This window comes from Lagopus leucura, unplaced genomic scaffold (genome assembly GCF_019238085.1).
Source record: "Lagopus leucura isolate 7727_CA_CO unplaced genomic scaffold, USGS_WTPT01 Super-Scaffold_650, whole genome shotgun sequence".
NCBI lineage: Eukaryota > Metazoa > Chordata > Aves > Galliformes > Phasianidae > Lagopus > Lagopus leucura.
The window spans coordinates 7242908-7265826 of record NW_024962253.1 but is presented as its reverse complement, the minus strand read 5'-3'; the positions used below and the strand labels follow the sequence as shown (position 1 = coordinate 7265826).

Below are 22919 nucleotides of genomic sequence, written 5' to 3'. Positions count from 1 at the left end.
CTTATTGGGCTGTGCAGCTGTAAAGAACTTCTTTCAAGAGCAAATTGATGGTTTGTGTGTGGCACAACTTAAGTGTCTCACCTTAATGCAGTGATGTGAAAAGAGTGTTACTGGCTAGGCTGCAGGCTTCTGCAACAGTGCTGGAACCCTACAAGAAAATAATCTGGGAGCGTTTGCTGCATATCTGCCCTGCACCGTGATTAGAAGTGCTCCTAAACACGTTATGCTTTGTAAAACCATGTTGGTTGTAACAAGCACTGCTTTGATACATCTGTAAAGGGGATAATAAGCTAAACAATGTGGATGAGATTAGTTGTGTCTTTATGCTTGTGGTTACTGTGTAGCTATGTAATTTTTAAACTCCCAAGCACTTTAATGGAGGTGTTGATTTAAAATCTTGCTGACTGTGATACTGAACCCAGCCTGCATCTTCTAATGAAATTAAATCCAACTCATAACAAAATGCTGCTTTGTGAACTTACCCATAAAATGCTAGGTGTTCTGAGGCATGATTGACTGCACATTTCACCTTGATTAATGGTGGAATGCACAGGAGCACACAGAATGCAGCAGTCGGGTTAATGAGAAGTATTTTGCAAGACAGGCCATTTTCTTAATCTCAGTGTAAAGGATTATTTTGTTCATTTGCATTCTGATGATGGAATCCAGAATCTCGCTTACTGTCTCCATCTGAGGGAAGGAGGTGATGGTGCTGCCGAACTCATGCGTCTATTTATGCAGTCAGTGTGAAGTTCTCAGTAAATTCTTCAGTATCTCTGTTCCTTCAAAGCTGGGATAAGCCACTTGACGCTGGATGTGACACTGCTTTCACCTGCAGTGATGTTAAGGTGAAAATGAAGAGCAAGCAACGGGGCACATAGCGAGTTGCAGCTTATGTTGGTGGTGAAGGCACAGCTGTAGCACATGTTCAGTCTTTAGTTAAGATCAACTCATGTTGGAGTACATGGTTATGAACTGTATTGTAGCAGTAAAGGAAGATAAACACAAAGTACTGCACTTCAAGGCTTACACTTCTCCTAAAATCAGTGCCTCAAACTCTAAGTATTGTCTGCTGGACCATAATTAAGAGCTAAAAGGGCTCTGCTAAACAGGTTTTACATCTACATCATGGTTGCAGATGTGTACTGCTTGATACCTAATGTCCAGTCCTTCACCTGTCAGTCCTTGAGTGCAGAACTGGTACAGTACAGCTGTATTAAAGCCAGGTGTTCCGTGTCTTTCAGCATTTTACGTTTTCATTGCAAGTAGGAAGCAAAGGAGAATTCTCGATTTCTTTTCTCTGAAAAGAAAGCTTCCTTTCAAAAATGGGACTGATACGTCTGTGCCAACCTACTGATTTGTACTAATCCAGGGAGAGGAGTGCTTTCTCTTGGGTAGTGTTACTTTTTATTTTTGTATGAGAATCTTTCTGCTTGTGAACTCTGTGGTTCACTCTTCCATGTGGAAATTGGATAACGAAGTGAATAGTCTTCAGCATCAGTTTTCTAATTGAACTCACCCTTCCCAGATATGTGATTTCCTTGCCTTAAGCAAGTCATGCTCTCTCTGTGGGTGAGGTGTGGGTCGTACCTGAGGCAGCAGAGGTGGAACTAGAACGGTGGAGGTTGATATGCTTCACTGTGCTTCTCAGAAAGGAAGTTTTAGAATCATAGGATCATTAAAGTTGGAAAAGAGTGCTGTGATCATTTCATCCAACTGTTGTATACTGTTGGCTCACTGATGTGTACGTTGATTCTTCTTTCCAGAATATGGTATCAAGTTTTCGTGTTTCTGAACTTCAAGTATTGTTGGGCTTTGCTGGGCGTAATAAAAGTGGACGGAAACATGACCTCCTAATGAGGGCTCTGCACTTACTGAAGAGTGGCTGCAGCCCAGCAGTGCAGATAAAAATCCGAGAACTCTATAGGCGCCGGTACCCAAGGACGATTGAAGGACTTTCAGACTTATCAGCTATAAAGCCTGCGGTTTTCAATCTGGATAGCAGTTCTTCTCCCGTGGAGCCTGACCTGGCTGTTGCTGGCATTCACCCGCTCCCTTCGACTTCGGTCACACCTCAGTCTCCATCCTCACCCGTCAGCTCTGTGCTCCTTCAGGACACTAAGGCCCACTTTGAGATGCAGCAGCCATCACCTCCCATCCCACCTGTCCATCCCGACGTCCAGCTGAAGAGCTTGCCTTTTTATGATGTGCTTGATGTACTCATAAAGCCTACAAGTCTAGGTAAGTGTTTAATTGCATTGTAAGCTGCTTAATTCATGGAGTAGTTGTTGCTTGTGACAGTACTAAGCCTGGGTTTAAACTGCTTTTTGCAGCTGGGGGAATTTCCTTTTTTTGAATTTTTTTGGTCTGAAGAATGTGGATCTGAGGAATTTAGTTGATGCAAGTGAGGAACACCTCTGTCAGGGCCAGCAGAAAACATTCTTGCCAACAACCTGCAATCTCAGTTTCTTCAAGCACCTCATTCTTGAGTATATTTATTTGAAAATCACTTGGTTGTTTTGAAATTCAAGTTAAATTCAGTGTCCAACCTTAAGGGGTAGAAAATATTCCACAAGGATTTAGTAGAACAGTTTAGAAACGCTTTTAACATTTTGCCAGCTGTTTGCATCCCCCTGCTTCAGTTTTTTAATTAAGTACTGTAGGCAGTGACTTGTGCCTAAGTGAGCCACGTTCCTTCGTACCAGCGGGGCTCCAGCCCTCTGATCGTCCTCACGGCCTCCTCTGCGCCCCCTCCAACAGCTCCATGTCTTTCTTGTGCTGGGGCCAGGATTCAGGAAGATGATAGTGTGCCAACTATTGGCTCACAGTTAACCAGATTTACTGCCAGCCTTGTGGTCGCTTTATCCAGTACAATGGCAGAAATTAACTGTGAAGTGGTGATTCCCTTAATGAAACATTTGCTCTTCATAGCATTTCTAAAGCTGAGAAAAGAGCTGATATAAATAAGCTGCATGAGGTTTCACCTTTCCCTTGAGAAATTGGCTTCTGGTTGTATCGCGCAGGTGTTGGTGTGGGGCTTAGCTCTGATCCACACTTGGTTCAATAACAAAAACATTTCCATTTTAAACAAGTGCAAATATACACGCAGTATGTCATGCTTATGATCTGGTGCGTGTATTTGTTCCACCTGGACTTAGATTCTTTTTGTGTGAGGTCTGGGCTGGGGCTTCGAATATTGCAGTGTACACACATCTTGTGCTTGGCTACCACAGCTGTTTCTGCATGGAATAATTTTCCACTGCTCATTAAAAACTCATGGTGTGCATTCTCCTACTGTCATAGGATAAAATAGTTGTAAACTGGTATTTCTTTCTCCAAGTATTCAGTATTATATTTTGTTGTTGGTATCTTTCTTCCCCCAAGGATTACAGTGCAGCTTGCCCAGCTGCTTTAGTTCTGAGGTGTGAAGTGATATTAAGACTTCTGAGTATGGCTGAATGAATGATTTGTTCCTTTGCCTTCCTCTTGACAGTTACTTGCTGTTCAACAGCAGTTTGATTATGGACATAAGTGCCTTGTGCCTTGTTTGGGGAAAAACTCAATTGTAGAACCTCTTCTAATCATTGACTTTAGGCAGCACGGTTGAACCTCTTCTGTCTCTTTCTCTTTCTAGTACAGAGCAGTATTCAACGATTCCAAGAAAAATTTTTTATCTTTGCTTTGACACCTCAGCAGGTCAGAGAAATCTGTATTTCCAGGTAAGAAGCAACTGCTGCAAAAATGTGGGAAGGGATTTTTTTGTTTATTACTTTTTTGATGCATCCCTTAACTGTGCAAGTGTGGAATGATAATCCTCAGAGAATTTAAGATGGATTCAGCTGCTGTATTTCTCTAGTTTTTGTGCACTGTACTTACGAGCGGGTGAGGTAAATCTGATGCTTCTGAGGAGTTAAAAATTGTTGTTTGAAATGATTGTGACTTTTTAGGTGGTAAGCTTTTATCCTGTATGTGTTTCCTGGCTGTAGGAAAGGAAGGCTGCTTTTATCTTTTGTCCTGGGATTCATGTTCTTGCACGAACTGTGGTGTGAGCCCAAATAATTAGCTTTTCATCCCTCTGGCAGCATCATATTTTGTAGTAGCAATAAAGTCTTGACAGAAGATGGTGATCCTAAAGACATGCTTAACTTAAAAAGCTTAACAGAGGTGTTACTTGTGAGATTTGTTCGTAGCTTATAAAATAAAAGCAAAACTTAGTGCTGACTTAGGCGTAGCACTTATAAGTGTGACTGCTGTCTAAATGGGTACTTTTCTTTTGCCTTTGTTGTAGGGACTTCTTGCCGGGGGGCAGGAGAGATTACACCGTCCAGGTTCAGCTAAGGTATCTTTTTCATGCTTGTTCTCATTCTCTTCTGCTTGTTGGCCAGTTAAGGAGTTGTAAATCTTAATGTTTGTGGAGACACATGAGCGTTGTGTCAGCTGAAAATGTTTTCTCTTTTTTGGGACTATAGGTTATGCCTAGCAGAGACCAGCTGTCCTCAAGAAGATAATTACCCTAATAGTTTGTGCATTAAAGTGAATGGGAAACTGTTTCCATTGCCGGTAAGCTTGTTTGCATGTGTTTGTGGTTTCTTTGACTTGTCTGTTGTTTCTGTAATGATAGCTTGCTAAAACGATCAAGCACTTTATTGCTATCATTACAGTTTCCCTAGACATTAATGCTAGCAAACGCAAACCGTGCCTGGGTGAGGTAGCCATTGCTGCTATTAATTATGTTAAAGCCACTGCGCAGCTTAATTATGCTTTAGCCACTTGTAGCAAACCTCATCGGTGCAGTTGACACTCAGAATTCAAAAACAAACCGGTGTGTGCATGAGGAGTCTCCCTTGTATAGAACCGAGTTTGGTTGGATTGTGCTGGGTATCTATTTGTGTGCTGGCCTGAGTTCCTTCTTGTTAGAAGGAAACTGTGTCAGTTTTTGTGTATGTTTGCATGCAGCTCTGGTTAGAGCAGTGTCCATCACAGGGGTGAGGAGCAGCAGGTTCCAGGGTGCCAGCAGCTTCTGGTCCTGTTACCAGTTGTGCTCTTTGCTGGTGCCTTGTGCTTTAAAAGTTGCTATGTGTACAGGGTAACTGTGAGGCTGGAATATTTCAAAAAGAAGCACTCTCCATTTTTGGGAAAAAAATAAATCACTGAGATGGGTAATTTGATAAATAGAACAGGGGTTAAAGCCATACCCTGCCCATTCTGAGGTGGTGCTAGAAGTTCTGTAAGATGGGTAAAGTAGCACAGAGGGGTTTTCAGCAGCCTGACTGTAAAATACTGGATGGGGAGTGAAGGTCTGAGATGTTTTTATCTCAGAATGCATGCTACTTTCTTGGCATATCAGATTGTCAGTATGTTCAAGGTGTCTTGTTTTCGCCCTGCAACTGTCCTCTCTTTCATATGCAACGGTGATGGTTTCCTTGCCTCTGCTGGGCTGAAGTGATTCTCCTCACCTTTTCCATCTGTTTCTTTAACCAGTGCATCGCTATTCTTCTGTCTTCAGTTTATAAAAGGGTTTCTTTGAGATGTTTTCTTGTCAAACACAAACTGTGTCCTGTGAGGAACATAGGAGCACTTCCTTTCTTCAGAAGATGTCTTTCTTCAAGCAACCCTAACGCATTGAGTGATATTGTCCTGGAGATATCAAGCCCTGATGGTTCTCAGTCTTGCTAATATAGCTCATAGCAGGTGATGCTGTGTTATGCTATCCATCTCATGTAATGGCACAGTCATAGCAAAAATTCTATCATCTTTAATTCTCACTTTGCTTTAGGTCTAAATCCCATAGTTTCTTTTTGCACATAGTTCTTCAGACTGTTCAACAGAACCATGAAATGAGAAAGTGAATAAATTACTCATCTTGGCAACTTCCTTATTTTTTCCAGTATAAGCTGAATGATTAACACAGTCTCAGCCTGAGCGCTCTGGCCAAGTTTTCTTTCCCTATAACCTGTTTATTCGCTAACTGTCTGCATCCCACTGGTGATTCAGAAAATGCAGGAGCTTCTTTGCTTCAAGGATCACTGTTGTCCAACTCAGTAGTCGTAGGGAACTAGCAAGTGATGCCAGGCTCTGTTCTTGCCTAATTGCTCTTCTGATACATTTTCTGGTTACAGCAGAGTCCACATGTTTTTACTGATATGGTTCTTGCAGGAAGCACAGAAGACTTAGGAACAAATACTTTTGGCAAATGGTAGCCACTGGAATTGGCCACCAAACTGAGCAGTGTTAGACCACGCTGATTACAAGGCAAGCTTCTGCATTAAAGTCACAGAAAGCTGGGAAGGACTTAAACGTGTTTTAGGAGTACAAGATTGAGTCCTGGAAGTCTTTGCTTTGTGGAAGAAAACCACAAAGCTTAACTGAAATGGAGCATATGTGCAATGGAGTAAGACTAAAATAATAAAGAGCAAGAAAAAAGTAATAAAAAAAGTGAAACTTGCATTCCTGATCCCTTGGAAGTAACACAGCCTCACTTTATCTTAGAGCCGAACAGGAAGGAACTTGTCATTGTGTTTGGTACAGTATTACCCCCCTTAAAATGATGCAGTGTTTGTCCTTATGAACTCACTAAAAGGTCCAGCTTGCTACTGTGAAAATGATGGGATTTATATCCCATAAATGACTGCAGTTGTTACATCTGACTTGAAGAAATGACTGATCATTCCTTCTTTTAAATGTGAAGCTAGCAGTCCTTATACATCTGCCGCCTTCTTGTGTGATAAAGCACGCACGGCATGACTCCTAGCAGCTCCTGTCACTCATCTTCTGGAGCTGCAAAAGGTTCTTTAAAAGAGTTGATCAGCAGTTACTGCCTGCAGCTCTGGCCTGGCAGTTGAAGCCCTGTGTTTCTTTGCTGCCACTGGAAGGGTGTCTTAGGAACCCTTGCTGTGTGGTGCTGTTGGGTGTGACAGGGAGCACCCTGCAAAGAGGCTGCTAATCAGGTTCCCGTGGAAGGCTCACTGTTGTGTATAAACTGCTAGCTAAACTAAAATCTAAAGAGCTTTCCAAATTGCTTTCCTGTATCATTAGATGAACAGGGGAGCATGTTTTGTGTGCTCTCTTGGACCATTTCTGGTGAAGTAGCTAGTCAGCAGTTCTGGCTGTTAGATAATACTTTCAGAATTTCGTTCTTTCACTCTTGCTTTGAAGTGTTATGCTGTGAATGTTCATGTTATCTGTGTCAAACACGTGCTTTTCAGCACGTTGGTCCTGGATGGTTTCCAGTGTAGGACAACACTTGAACTGAATGAAATGTGACAGTTCTGTGCAAGACGCAGTCTCTGGTTGGTGTTTTTCTGGTGCAAGATGAGATTTTGAGATGAGTGGACCATAGGCTGTCTGAACTCAGAACAGACTCCGAGTTCCTCTTACAGACTGGCTTGCTTTTGTGGTGACTGCTGCAAGATGAGATGCAGTTAGGCCATGTGCTGCTTCACAAAGCACAAGTGTTCTCTGCTTGGAAGCGCGTGCTTGTCAGCAAGCAAAAGGGCTGCTGAGTGTGTTAATTAGTGACATATAGGAAATCACAGGATAGAATCTTTAAGGTTGGAAAAGACCTCCAAGATCATGTAGTCTGATCACCCACCTTCCACCAGTATTGCCCACTAAACCATGTCCCTAAGTGCTACATCTACCCTTTCCTTAAACACCTCCAGGGCTGATGACTCCACCATTCCCTCAGCAGCCTGTGCCAACACCTAACCACTCTTTCTGAGAAGAAATTGTTCCTAATATCCAACCTGAACGTCCCCTGGTGCAACCTGAGGCCGTTGCCTCATGTCCTGTTACGGTTGCTTGGAAGAAGAGTCTGACCCTCACCTTGCTCCACGCTCCATTTCCTCCATACAGCCTTCCGGCTGCTCTGCCCTGAGCCTGCAGTGACATGTGGTAGTTGTGACCAAAGTGTGGGACTTGGCACTAGTTTAACTTCATCCCACTGGAGAAATGAAATAAACCATGAAGTAAAACTGCAGAGAGAAGCTGTCCAGGTTTTCTTCAGTTTTGAAGAATTTAAAAGTATTTAGTTTAATTTGCTTCTGCTGATGGCAGCAAAGCCTTTTAGCTCTCACATGTACCAGGTACGCTGTGCACAACTCATGTTCACTGAGTGTGCAGATGACAGCCTGCTGCTAATGACGCTCTGTGTAATTGATGCAAGGCGAAGCTGGGTGTGTGGGGGGAGCATCAATACAACTTTTTTCTATTTTTGATAAAGCATCAACACTGATGTTTACATCTGCAGTAAACCTGCCTGGATCAAAACTCTTATCTTTTCAGCACTCCTTTAAAATTGCTTGAAAATTGTTGATGTATAGTAAGGACTGTCAAAACGACTGATATTCCTCACAAATTTTGATTTCAGTCTCCAGTCTGGAGAACCTCAAGGCTTTTCTGTTTCCCACAGATCAGTCTAAGAGGATCGGTTCAGAGCTAACGAGTTGTTGGGGTACTTTCACTGGTTTGTTTTTTTCTCTCATAGGGATATGCTCCACCACCGAAAAATGGGATCGAACAGAAGCGACCTGGGCGCCCCTTGAATATAACCTCTCTAGTTAGGTTGTCATCAGCAGTGCCGAACCAGATTTCCATTTCCTGGGCTTCTGAAATTGGAAAGGTAAGCTGTCTGTTTTGTAGGATGTGGGCAGTAGACTAAATCACCTTGTCTAGCATTGCTTCTAATCCACTGCTTGATACTGCTGGCAAGGTGTAGTGTGATCAGTGGCTAAAGTTACCGTCGGTGCTAGGAAACAAAGCTAGCTCCAGAGCCATGGTAGCTTGCAGCAACGTGAAGAGCTTGCGTGTGGATTGCAAAGAGTTCCGTGTCGAATTCCAAAGGCTGTGAGGCTTTCTTTGAGAGCTTTCCTGTCAGCTTTGCTATTGGAAGGTGCGTGAGATAAGTCAGAAACACCCATATCTTTCTGTGATGTAAATACAAAACAGTTCAGGCACAACAGAAAGGGAGCCTCCATGCTTCTTTGTAGCCTCATTACACATTACTATGAACATGAGGTTACGTAGCCATGTCTTAAAAAGCTTTTTTTCTCAATATCTTTTGCAACTGTTCACTGGAGAGTGCTTTGTAAAATGAACGATGTGCCACGGCGCCATGACGGGGTGTACTTATTTCTCAGGTCTTTGTATTTTTCAATCAGAGTAATTCCAAATAGTTCTGCGAAGGCAGTTTTTATTTCATAGGAAGAACTGCTTAACGGATGCTTCCTTCTTTATTCTTTTGAGATTAATGTTTTACATGAAAATGACTTCTCTTGAGTTAAAACTACACTTATGAGTTAAACACAGGTACAGTTTCCTGTTCAGAAAGCTTCTAGGGGGTACATTCCTGGGAGGAGGTGTAGCTGGGAGGTGTCATGCTACTGTTGTCAATTGCTTGTGGGCTTGGTGTGTCTTAGAAGTGCTCAGTTGAACCACAGTGTGTTTGTAATGCAGGATGTCTGTGCAATGTGCCTGTTGTTAACAGTGAAGCATTTTCCTGGAAGCTTGTGCAGCTTGAGGAAGAAGTGCAGATACTGGCAAGAGTGGGCAGCAGGGTAGGAGAAAGATGACTGAAGTGTCTTCAGAGTGCACTCGTAGACTTCATGGAGAGGTGGCAGAAAAGCGTGCTGGACTTCAGACGGCAGGAGGTAGAGCAAGTGGTGACTGAAATGTCCTGTCTTGCTTTCTGGTGCCTGTAGTTGAACTTCTGATTTAGGAATGTGAAGTCATTAGAACTTAAAGGAGTTAGCCTTCTAAATGGGCAAGTGACTGCTTAGAAATCTGCCTGCGAATTCACTAAAGAAAGAAGGGGAAGTGGTAAGAATTTTGGTAGCTGTTGCACCAACCCTTGAAGTAAATAGAAGACCCAGTGTTTTTCCATCTGTGGTTACTTCTGGAAATCCTTCTGGACTCTCTTACTATCAATGTAGCTTACCTCTTCAAGGTGAGGCTGAATGGAGCCCTGGGCAGCCTGGTCTGGTATTAAATGTGGAGGTTGGTGGCCCTGCCTGCAGCCGGGGAGGGTCGGAGCTTCATGGTTCTTGAAGGTCCCTTCCAACCTGGCCATTCTATGATTCCTTTAACATCAAAATGGTCTGGAGCCATCGTATCCTTGAAGTAAGGCTCCAGTATAAACCTACATAAATTAAATAAAATTTTAAAGCGAAAGTGGGAAGTTTATGTTCAGCAAAAGAATGAAGGTGTCAGCCTTTCCTCACGAGGGAGATGCTGTAGGCAATAAACAGGACAATATGTGGTCGTTCTTGGCAAGGCAAGCAAGGCATTTGTCTCAGCATCTTCCTGTGTAGTTTGATCACTTTATCTGCTCCTCAGGGGAAGGGCTGTTCTTGGTAAAGCAGGAGCATGGTCGTATATGCACTTGAACATTAGTACAGGAGGCATAAGAAGGTGACTGCAGGGTGTGAAAAGGCACTGCAGGTTGTGTGTCCTGCGGGTGAAACCATTATCATTCTGCAGTTGTGGGGCTTGCAGATTCTTCTCTTCATTGGTGACCCAGAGGAGAGGAAGTTCTGAACAAAGGAAGTTGGCAAGAGGCATGAGGGAAGGAACAGCAGTATTTGCTAAGAAATGCACGTACTGCTTCTCTAGGCTGGCTGTAATGAGACTTGGCCTGGGAATGGCAAGCCAAAGAACAGGTGCAAAGAAATCAGTGCACAGAATTATTAGGGCTGGAAAAGACCACAAAGGTTATCAAGTCCAGCTGTCAACCTGTGCAGCTGTGTGCCCTCTGAAGGTGGAGTTTGCACCTGAAAGAATGTTCATCTTTATAGCAGGTTTGTCTTTGAGGTCTGCATTAATGACAGCATGAAAAGGGGGATGTTTAGGAGTGTGAATGTGAATCTCTTATAGACTGCATGTTTAAGAAATTGTATTTTCCATTTAACTTCTTTTCAAGAAGAAGCCACCTTGTGTCTTAGTTGTGAAGGATAAGGCTTTTTTGCAGTTAAATTGCAGCTTGCATATTTGATTTGGTTAGAAGAATTAAGGCAAAGTGTGGACTTTTTCACAGCAATGAAGATATCTGTCAGTGCTTTTTCAAAATACCTTCATAATGCCAAGGAAAAAAATCAGCATGTTTTTACTTAGAACACTGTAAATGATCTGTTGTAGCAGAATTACTGTATTAAATCAATATCTCATCCTTCCTTGCTCTTTTTGCAGAGTTACTCCATGTCTGTGTATCTCGTTCGTCAGCTCACTTCAGCTATGCTTTTGCAGAGGTTAAAAATGAAAGGGATCAGAAACCCTGATCATTCCAGAGCGCTAAGTAAGTAAAATTAATTTTCCCATTAAATTTTCCTTAGGGGTGGTTAATGGCTCTTTTAAAACCAGAACTGATAATACTTAGGAGACTTGCAGCATTTAGAAAAGAAAGTCCGTGCCCAGAATATCAAAGGTTCCTTTTGTTGTTACTGAGGTGGCTGTTAATGCTTCAGCACAGGTCCCTAACCCATAGGGAGGAGTACTGAGAGACTGAAATGCTAGGGAGTGCTGTGAGCACTTCCTACTGTCGTGGGCAGTGAGGTGCAGATACATGACTTAAATATGCATTCTCCTCACTTGCATGTGCTGCTGATTGTCTTGTCTGCATACCTCACCCCTTGATTATTATTTTTGCTTCTTACGTGTTGTGTAGAGTTTACCCTGCTAACCTGTGGCTAAGAAATGCACCATACAGCATGCATCTGCTGCACATAAAGCAATCTCATGATGTGCTGTTTATCCTTTACCTATGAACAGTGAAGCTATTCCTACTGGCATTAGCTTCTAATAAACTAACTTCTTAGATACTCAGTTGTTTTAGATAGCTGGAAACAAAATGTATGTGCTGTAGAATGAATATTAGGGTTGTAAACGGTGGTGTCTGTCTATACCTTCTTAATTTGTTTTTATAGTTAAAGAAAAACTAACAGCAGATCCTGACAGTGAGATTGCCACCACCAGTCTGCGGGTGTCTCTGATGTGCCCTGTAAGTAAGGATGGGAGCTGCCGTGTACAGGTTTGCGTTGTCATCTGTAGTGCAGACTTGGGCTGTTCTTATGAGACCTGATTCGGAGATGTCATGGGATTTCATTACATTCTGCTTTAAGATGTAATGTGGAGAAAGGTGCATCTGCAAGCACCTGGTTGCAGCAGCGTTCCACCAACAGGCTTGAACTTGTGAATGCCCCAGCTGCGATGCTGTCAGAGTCACGTTGTTACTTGTGTGTGTGTATGTTGAGACCTTTAAATGAAATGGTCTGGTGTACTGAGGCGTCCTCTGGTTGGGTGGGGTGATGGGTAAATAAAGGGCACAGTGAGAAACAGCACTTTGGATCGTCTGCTCTTTGGGGTATTGCTTTTACTGCCCACTATTAAAACTGGAAAATAACCTGATGAATTATAACAAAGTCACAGCTAAGTGGTTTTCTCTTTCCAGGCAGAAACTGGTGTTGTGACTTGTCAGTGAAGTCTTACACTGACACAGGTATAATGCCATTCTAATGTGACTGCAGCTCACAAAACCTTGAAATGACAAAGCAGGTACTTTAGCAGGTCTCACTAACAAAATTCAAAGTCCTGGAAGTAATGCTGTAGGTCCATTAAAAGTCTGATCGTTTCAAATCAAGACTTTGAGGACTGCTTTATTGTTCCTTCAGGTACATTGTATGTGATTTGATGGAGTGGATTTGCATGCAGCAACCTTGGTGTAGAGTTTGTAGTGAGAAAGGACGGTTCCTTGCTGGTTGTCGCCTTTCACTGTTAGCCATACAGGTCTGCTTCACTGTCTTCTCTCTGACACTCTTTAAATGCATCTTTGCAGCTGGGCAAAATGAGACTGACAATCCCGTGCCGGGCTGTCACTTGCACACACCTGCAGTGTTTTGATGCTGCTCTCTATCTCCAAATGAATGAAAAGAAGCCCACCTGGATCTGTCCTGTCTGTGACAAAAAGGCAGCTTATGAGAGCCTGATACTAGACGGGTAAGAGAACGGGCCTGCAGGCTGCACAACTACTTCCAGCTTTTCATTATGTACTCGATAGATATGCTTGTCACCTGATGTTTAGACACTTAGCCATTTTTTTTCTCAAAATAAATTAAGCTGGGAGGAACTACTGGAATGCTGTAGCTTCTCTTCCTTTGTAACAAACTATGTAAGCTAATCTCCTAATGGAGTCATCCGACTTTTGAGCCTCAGCATATCTCCTCTAGAGAAATCCAAACGTGACATCTCAGGCTGTCTTCCTTTTACATGAGCCTATCTCTGAAGCTATCAACTTTGACACAATTTGAGTTAAAGTTTAAAACTCATTTGAAGGATGGTGGCTTCTACTTTGTGAAAATCTCTGAATAGCAGTAATGTTGAGTAAAAGATGGGTGGGTTGGAATACTCTGGATTTTCATGTGTGCTTGGTGGGAAACGCTGCAACTGCAGGTCGTCAGGTGAGATAAACCAGGGAGAGCAGCTGTTGGTTGATGTTGATTGTAGTTTCTCAGCTGTCTCCTTTTCACTTAGCAAAAGTCTGGAACCAAATGACAAAACCAGTTCATTTTTACAGACTCTTTATGGAAATCCTTAATGAATGTTCAGATGTGGATGAGATTAAATTCCAGGAAGATGGTTCCTGGTGCCCTATGAGGCCTAAAAAGGATGCTGTTAAAGTCTCAAGTCCACAGTGCACCAAAATAGAAAGTGAGTACATCATGGATACTGGTGGTAAATCAACTGAAAGGCTCGATGCATTGGAGGCTTGGTGTTTGTAGCTGGGATGATGGATATGGACGTAGATTTTGTTTTGTGGAGGGTGTGCTTAATTCTTCTCACCTTTTCATTTAATGTAAAAACACAAGGTTATATCTCTGCAGGTGTAGGTTTTATTTTTGTTCTTTATAACAACACTTTTGTTGTTCTTGTTGTGGCCTAAAACTGATAAGTGGAGATTGAGAAAACTGAGCATAAGCTTTAATGTGACACAGAATACCACTAATAAGACGGTTCCTGAGTCATATTGGCCTCTGTAGTGGTCTTAAAGATGAGCTAATACAGGATTTGAGGTAGTGGTTCTATTGCAAATTGGAACTTCTGATGGCAGCAGCTTTAAAAATAATAATAATAATTTGTTTTTCTATTTTAGGTTCCAGTGTTGTTAGCAAACCGTGTTCTGTGACGGTGGCCAGTGAGGTAAACAAGAAGAAAGTTGATGTTATTGACTTGACTATAGAAAGCTCTTCTGATGAAGAGGAAGATCCTCCAGCCAAAAGGAAGTGCATATTCATGTCTGAAACGCAAGGAAGCCCAACCAAAGGGTTTGTCAGTTTTGAAGTTAGTTGGTGTTCTGTTGTGTGTCAGATAAACTGATGTTAGACATACTGACTCTGCATTCTCCTTGGGATCCAGCTCTGAACTTTCGGAGAACTTCTAGGCCTCCCTTTTCAGAAGGTTATATTGCTACAGTACCTCTGTGCAGGCAAACCTTTATTGCATAGGTTTGTGTCTCTCAGAAGACGCACTGAAGCTGTGTTTGCAGGGATGTTTATCTGTAGAAAAGGAAACCAATTAAGCTAATGTACAGAACTCTCTTAGAAATCAGATTATCCCAATTGCAGGAGCTTCATGCATTCTCGTTGAGTTACTGTCATCTTAAAGCCTTTTCTCACTGCCTTTTACCCTTTATCATGTGCTCTGGTGCCAGGAAACAGCTGTGTTGCATGTTTTCCCCATCTTCTCAAGCTTGTAAGGGGAGGAAGGCACTTCCTTGTTTTGAATCAACGCAGTAATTTTTTTTTTTGCGTCTCACTGTTAGAATCTGAAATGTCTTGGTCACATTTGCTGGCCTTGGTTGTCGTTCAGTTCTGTGCCTTGGTTAATACAGCCAATGGCTTCCCAAGTCCTCTGTCAGTCCCCTCATCTCTATAGCTGCCTGAATTCCCTGCCCTGAGTCACTCAGAATTAACTGACTGCTTTTCTGTTCTGCCTTCTGTTTGCTGTGATCTGTGCTGTTTGGCTATAGCTACTCTTTGTGGTTTCCACACTGTTCTTGCTCTTAGGCTGCAGGACATGAGAGCTGTAGGGTGCACAACCAGCCAAGTAGGGAGAAGAGGGCATTGGTTAGGTTCTCCTGCAGGCCTCTTAATGAAATTCCGGAAGATGTCAAGATTCTTTCCAAATTCCTGGGTTTGTCCAAGGTGACTGCCTGCAGTCGTAACTGTAGGACTGAGTGCTCTTGTTTATCTAACCAGTTCATTTTCCTCAGTGTTTGGTAATGGAAATAGCATGCTTTCCTTATTGAAATCAGAGTTTAGGCCCAGGCTTTTGGAGAAAGCTTGCTTCCTGTGAAGAATGTTGCTCAGATACCAGCTTTGGTGCTACTGCGAGGTGGCCTTTTGGCAGCAACAGCAGAGAGCTGATGTTCAGGTGGTGCTTGAGGGTCTGAAATCCAAGCGTCTGAAACCAGTAGTGTGACTGCACAGTAGTTTATGGGGGAAGATTGGATTGGATTGCAACTCACTGCTGGTGAGTTGAAAGCAGAAATACAGGACAGCTGCAAGTGGAAAGTGGGACTGCTGTTGTTACCTGACAGGAAGTGTATGAAACACTTGGTGCAGGTGATGGGTGCCACATTGCCTGTTACGTGGTCTTTAACAGTGCTGCAAGTATGCAGGATGTTAGAGACAGAAGGGTTTTGTGATGGGCTGTGTGCTTGAGAGCTGAACTTAGCTTAGGTTTGGCTGTTGGCCATGGTAAGTCAGAGATTGAACTCCAGGCTTGGAAGTCTGTGCTGTAAGGGCTGAATCACAGTCAACTGCATCCTTAGTGCCACAGCTTAGTGCTGAGAGCAGCAGAAGGATTTGCAATGTCCTGCTCCTGGCTCAGGCCACCTGTCCCACAGAGTGCTCTGCACATATGTGCCAACTTGGATTGTTCTGAATGACTCCAGCACTGTACTTAATTTTAATCTTGCTCTTATGTCACAGCTGCTGTTGAGAGCCAAGATGTGATGTTGTTATGAAGACTGTTATGAAAGGAAATTAGAGTGGAATACTGTGTAGTGAGTAGCCATGCCGCAGCTGTGTTGTAATGTGGTGACTGTGAATGAGAGTGCATAACGTCTCTTCTGTAATCTGTGCAAGGTTGGTTGTAACATGCTGTGCCTTCAAAACAGGGTTCTTATGTATCAGCCATCCTCTGTCAGAGTGCCCAGTGTGACGACGGTTGATACAGCTGCTATTCCTCCGTCGTTAACAGACTACCCTGTGCCATTCCACCACCCACCAATGTCCAGCATTTCCTCAGACTTGCCAGGTAGGTGGTGTTATTATTTTTAATTATTAATTAAATATTTAATTACTTTTAATGCGCGTTCTGAGAGACTGTTATATGCGGGGTGGGTAAGAGTCGGAAATTGACTTCTGTAGATGGGACAGGATTGTATATAGCATTGCCCTGATATGATGCCTAGACGAGTCTAGTACAAGCTGTCTTTCCAGTTTCAGATTGCACTTCCAACAGTGATGTGAAAAACCTTGCTTCTGGGGTACACCCTCAAATTGGCACTCTGGAATGGCAGCCAGAAGCACTTCTTGATATACCCAATTAGACTGTGTGTAAACACCTGATTGTTACTTGTTGTAGAAGTGAGGGAGAGTAGCTGCTTACTTAAGATTGAGAATTGTAATGGCACTGACTCATCCCAGCCCTAAATGTAGAGATTTCTGCTAGCTAATTCTAGTGGTGCTCTGTCTAGACTGTATGAAAAAGGTTAAGGTGAGCTACAATATGTAAGCTGACCTCTATTGACTTTCTTTACCTAGACAAACCCTAAATGCCTATGATGTATTCTTCAACACTGCTGCTAAATATCAGACAAAAGGTGGGGATACTGATTGTTTTCTATCCTGGCTCCTTGAAAAGAACGCTGTGTGTAGGGACTCTGGGGGTTCTCTGTCGGCTGTAGTGAACCTAGAGCCCAGGAAATGGTGACTTGTGACAGCAGGTGTCACGTGGGCCTCCTGTCCTTCCCTGCCCCGCTCCATTGCCTGTCTCCATTTCTCCCCTGCCGCATCTCTGGGTTTTTTTTTCATCTTCTTTCAGTTTGGCACTGGGATGGATATCATTCCCCTTGTTTCTCTGTCCGTTTTGGTTGCCTCACTGCTCCCTCCCTCCACTTCTCCCTTGTTAAGAAATTCAGTTTCTTTCCAAATTGGTTAGAAGACTAAGCTGAGAGAATGGAAGTCTAGAACTTTGTTCATCTCTGCCAACTGAAGTTCTAGCGTGTGTATGAACAAAAGCTGTGAATTCTGTAAAAGCAGCTGATCTTACATCTCCTTTTAAATTTTTCTTTAATTTTCTGTAATGGAGAAAAGTAGAGATGCCTCTGGCTGAAACAGATCTATGCTAACAAGAGAGGGAGGGAGAAAGCTGACCGTTTCTTTCTGTTGCCATAGCAAACACAAGGCCAAGATTTTGAAATAGAAATGGCTGCGATTTCTCATTGATTTTGTGTTTCTTAAACATCTTGCCCTAAATGCTTACGTGCTAATGGCATAGAGGATGGGCGCTGGTTGTCACTGCTCATAGAGGATTACCTTGAACTACTTGTAGTTTCCTCTTCTTCATTCCTTTTATTTGTCTAGACGCAAAACGGGGATGATATTAGAAATGTTTCCTTATTGGCTGCCTATGGGTGGAGGAAGAGACCTGCTGCTTGTTTTTGGACTTGTGCATGTTGTGACTTTACTTCATTCCAGCATCCTTAATGTGATGACACTCTTCATGTCCCAGTTTGGCCAAGTCAGGTACAATATGCAGTGAAACTTGTGTTATGAACAACAGCTCCAAATGGCAACCTCCATCTAAGCAACCACATTGAACCACCCTGCAATATCCAGTGAATAATACATCATTGTCATCCTCATTCTTAAAAGAGCCACTTGTACTAGAAAACGTGTTTTGCTGCTGCCTGAAGTCGTTGAGAGTGGTGTCACAGTGGTATACTTCATTTAGAAACTGTATAGCAATTGCAAAAACCTGTTCTACGACAACAGCAGAAATTCCTTAAACTTGTTGTGTGTGAAGAGAAGGAAGACACGTCAGTTTATTATCCCTCTTTTCTTTCTAGGTTTGGATTTCCTTTCACTAATTCCAGTTGAATCACAGGTATGTTTCTTAACTGCCAAGGGCTTAATGTCCAAGTGTGTTTTCTATGAAACACTGCTTCAGTAACGGTCAGGATGTTGTCCCTCACATCGTATTTGCAGTCCACTTGCTTAGATCTAACCACAGACCAGGAGAACACATTTTACCAACAGGTGGTAATGAGGAAAAAATATATTAAAGGAGGATTCTGCTAATGATACTATCAACCCGTGCACAGCAAATTACTGGTAGTTTGCTGTGCCTTACCAAACCAGGTACTTGCACAGTGCTGACATGAACACAGCTATTATGTCTTTCATGCTTCCAGTTTACACTGTGTATCTGCAAGCCAAATTAATTTATGTAAAAATTTCAGTGCGGGTGGTTTTCATGATTGTAGGTTGAGTTGTGAAGACTGTATTGTCACTGGTTTGGGCACATTTACTGAACATTTTTACAAGTCCTTCAGTGTAACACATAAAATCCATTGGCCTTGCTATAGTGGAAGTTTTGTAGGTCAAAAGTAACTAGCTGGTGCTTCTGCTTTCGTTTGCATAAATGACTGGATTATAATTAGATTCTTACACAGACAGTCAGTAGCCTTCAAGAGGGGAATACTGCCTCCCTAACTAAGGAAGTACTCAGCCTGAAGCTCTCAGGAAAGCAGAGCAGAAAATGACAATCATCTCCCTTGACCTGCTGGCCTCCTTTTGATGCAGTCCAGCATGACTGGCTTTTCTGGACTGCAGGTGCACACTGCTTTTCATCTGACAGTACTTCAAGCCCTTCTCTGCAGAGCTGCTCTCAATCTGTTCCCTGCATGTACCTTGATTGCGTGCCCAGAATTTCTGTAATCGGGGAGCAACACGCTGCACTTGGCCTTGCTGAACAGTTCAGTTCACAGCCCATTCACGTCCCTCTGGATGGTATCCCCTCCTTTGGCTGTGTCACCTGCACCACTCGGCTCAGTGCCGTTATCCTTGTCATTAAGACACAAGTAGTGCTGATCCCAGTAGTACTGATTCCAGTATGGACCCTTGAGGGACACTGTTCATTACAGGTTTCCATTTGGACACTGTGCTGGGAGGTCCTGATAGTGGTCATGGTAGTGTTTCCTAATGTGCCACTAAAGGCTCAGACTAACAGGTTAGGAGGGGGAAGGAAGAACTCTCCTTCTTGCTCTGCATGCAGTGGTGAGGTCCCGCTAGTCACTGTGTTGTGCTTGTTGTAGGGAAGATGTATCTTTAGAGCATACATTTCCCTTGTGCAGTTAGTCTCTTCATTTTTCATTGTTTGTTTCAAGCAGTACTGTCCTCCTATGTTTTTGGATAGTCTCACCTCAACCTTAACAAGCAACACGCCTGGCAGCATCATCACATCGACCAGTCACCACGAGAGCAACACACACGTTAGCTCCTCCAACAGGAGCGAGACGGGAGTTATAACCAGCAGCAGCGGCAGTGCTCCTGACATCATCTCACTGGACTGAAACAAGAGGCAGCATTGGAACTCCAGGAGAAATTGCACACAGCTGCTGCTTGTATCTCTGGAACTTCAGCATCTCCGAGGTTACTCTGATATTTATTGAAAGGATCTGCCTTCTGGAAAATGAAGTAATCATTTACAGTAGGGACAGAAGTGATAGAACTTCTTTTTTTCTTGTTTATTAAGTAGTTGGTATAGGAAAGGCCCCTTCAGAACATGCGTTTTGTGCTTCTGCATTGTTCTGGGGAAACTGACGTGTTGTTGTTGGATGGATACAACAAATGTTTTATTTTGAGGATGAAAGAGCACAGGCAGCCCAGACAGGTGATGGAATCTCCTTCTCTAGAGATACTCGAGGCCTGCCTGGATGCTTTCCTGCTTCACCTTCTGTAGGGAACTGCTTTAGCGGGGGGTTGGATTAACTGATCTCAAGGTCCCTTCCAACCCCTGTGATTCTATGATTTGTTGTAAAACAGCAATAATGTAAAAACAAACTTTTTTTTTTTTTTTTTAATAAAAAAGGCACTTAACCACTCTGAAAAAAAAAAAAAACAACAACCTGGAAAATGGTGCAAAGGTAGATGGTGAATTTTTAATATTTTCACTGGGGCCGGTAATGAACTTCATTTAAGACAATGAAGCTTTGTGAAATAGCCATGACTTCACTTCCATGTTTTGTGACCCCCACTTTCCCCTTGCCTGGGATGGATGGGAAGGGGCTGTAAGTGGAGTTTTTTTTCTTTAGATTTCACGTTCTTCACAAACTTAACACTCCTAACTGTGACTTCTTCATGTTTTTTTTGAGCTGGGGATGGGCAAGCTATCTATGCAAACCTTGCATTGTACAACCTCTCTGTGCTGCCATGTTAGAGTGGGACACTTCTCCCACCACCAAAACCCCAAACCTATGCACAGTTGGGACATAGCTGAGTTTCTGATTTGATAACTTTAAGAGATGACAAAGTTTTTCCTTGCTTTAAAGTACCTGGTGTCTTTCTCTGCCACCACCAGCTCTGCCCTAAATGCACCAGTGAGGTGTCTGCTTCCTATGGCACTTGTAAGGAGAGAGCACATTGCTGATTTCTCCAGTGCAGAATTGTTTTGTGGGCTGCCATGCCCACACCTTTGCCACTTTGGCTGCGTTCTGCTTGGGCATACTGCAGTCTGGCTTGCCATGGTGTAAGTATTCTTTCTTGGAGCAAAACAGCTGTAGCTGCATACTGCTCCCACTTGACTCGAACTACAGAGGTTGCTCTGAAAGTAATGCTTCCTACTTATTTCCATGGAAATGAGAACAGATATGAATACACAGTTACGCTATTTGAACAGAGCATGGTCTTGGCTACAAAACATTTTTTCAGCAGTCACTTCTGTTAGTTAGCTCTGTATTTTCACCAGTGATGAACGAGTGCCTGTATGCTGTGCTCATAAATGAACATCAGTGGGTGTCTTTTTTTTTAACACGTAAGAATTCAGTTCCACACCTTTGCTTCATAAACACTTCCCTGTCAAATGCCATTCTGTTGGACTGCCCCTTTGCTGCCATCTGTTGCATGGTGACCAAATGGAATATTGGTGGGAAAGTCCAGCGTCTACTTGTCACCATCATCTGCCTTGGACTTCGTGGGCCGACATTGTGAAATAGGAGGCATTACTTTTGGAGCAGCCCTCGTATGTTCACAGCTGAATGATGCTTTGTCCCACCGTAGAACTGCCATGACCAGAAGGCCACGTTACCAGATGGAAATAACCTCCTCTTCTGCTGTGCTGCCTTGTTCAGTGTGTGGGGCACGGCCCTGCACGTTTCTGGGGATAACGCAGGCAGTGCCGTACGTGGAAGAGGTTACAGACCAGGAAAATCATTTCCGTACTGCTGGAATAATGGTATTGTCTGTATATGTTGACATAGCAACTTTTCCAAGTGTTGTTTCTCTGTTGAGTAACTGTATTTGAGATTACTCTTTCCCTACTTCCAGCATTCATTTTTCCCTAATTTTGTTCACGCTTGCTTTCTCTCATCAAATGTCTGGTGCTTTTTTGCCTTTCAGTACTGTTACAGTATTTGAACTAAGCATATGGATAAGAAATGTTGAAGCAGGATGTACTGTACCTCGTCTGCTCTGTACTCTCATCTTTAATGCTGCACTGCTGTTTTTCATTGCTTTTTTGTATCATCTTTCACACCAATCCTCAATTCACCCATTGGTCTTAATATTACGCCCATTTTCTTCTCCTTTCCTTACCTGTTAATTTTTTGTATCTGTTAAGGATCAGTTTTTAGCATGATTTATTTCTAATAAAGCCACGCTGCTCATGAAGTGTTTTTTAATGGCTTGCAGCTGGTCGGTGCTCTCTGCATCACAATTGCACAGTAAATGAGCTAGGAGTGGGGGGAGGCTCGAGAGCCCTTGTGAATAAACTGCTTAAAACTTACTGCTGGTGCTGTTTGTGGTCTTAATCATGAGGTGAGGTGTGAGATCACTGAACTGGCTGAAGGGATGTAAAGATGATGTAAAAAGCCCTGCAAGAATGGTGGATGGAGACTGGGGGTCCCAGAGCGATTCCAGCATGTCCCCCCACATAAACACGTGACTACAGCTAACCTACAAAGTTCTCTGGAGGTGGAATGCCCCCCTTCAAGCCTGTGCACTTTCAGCCATGGTAGGAATTTTGAGGCAAAATATCAGAGATTAGCTGTGGAAAAGCCTGGCCACCAATGCCAGATCTCAAGTCAGTGGTAAAACGTAATGGGAAAGGAAAGAGAAAAGAAGGGGATGGCTAAGCAGTAGAAAAGTTACGGCTTACTGTGAAGTTCTGCACCCTAATCTGTCAGAACCTGAATAAGGCAGTGTTGGCAAACTGCTGCTTTCCTAGCAACTATTTCAGGCAGGTAAAAATGAGACCAGTTCTGCAAAATTGCAGAAGGACTTGGTGTGACCAAAAGCAGGCAATAGAATAGCACATGAAAGACAGTTTGCATGATTAAAGAGTGTACGGGTAGATCATGTTTCACATGTAACGAGGCCTGATCACTACCACTCCCTGTGAAGTCCTAGCATTACAGCAAGCAGTACGAGAGCGTTCCGTGTCCAGACGCAGTCAAAGGTAACGCACACAGAACAAAACATGACCAGTGAAAGCCTGCACCTTGAATGCGGAGTGCAGCTGTGGTTTTCTTTTTACTGCAGCAGTTTCTGCAAAACTGGGAAAAGGTTCAGAGAAGAACACAGCTGGTCAAAGCCCTAAGCTGGCTTCCATGCAAGATGCGAAGAGAAGAGGCAGCAGTGTATCAGGAG

At 43.1% G+C, this 22919-nt stretch overlaps 1 protein-coding gene across 4 annotated transcripts; it reads left to right on the top strand.

Moving 5' to 3' along the window:
* Positions 1 to 1757: 1757 nt before the first annotated feature.
* On the top strand, positions 1758 to 22056 carry PIAS2 (protein inhibitor of activated STAT 2). Of its 4 annotated transcripts, XR_006177290.1 has the most exons (14): positions 1770 to 2241; positions 3635 to 3719; positions 4289 to 4339; positions 4470 to 4560; positions 8486 to 8620; positions 11182 to 11287; positions 11916 to 11989; positions 12824 to 12984; positions 13562 to 13695; positions 14138 to 14309; positions 16166 to 16305; positions 16815 to 16873; positions 18122 to 18159; positions 19445 to 19485. XR_006177290.1 is itself a non-coding variant. In XM_042862368.1 (13 exons), exons 1-13 carry the CDS (start codon positions 1770 to 1772, stop codon positions 19625 to 19627), a joined length of 1845 nt encoding a protein of 614 aa, XP_042718302.1. In that variant the 5' UTR covers positions 1758 to 1769; the 3' UTR covers positions 19628 to 22056. The 4 variants fall into 4 exon arrangements, 3 of the variants coding, with proteins under 3 accessions (XP_042718302.1, XP_042718301.1, XP_042718300.1); XM_042862368.1 differs by lacking the exon at positions 16815 to 16873 and having other exon boundaries at positions 1758 to 2241; positions 19442 to 22056; XM_042862367.1 differs by lacking the exon at positions 16815 to 16873 and having other exon boundaries at positions 19471 to 22056.
* Positions 22057 to 22919: the final 863 nt, after the last annotated feature.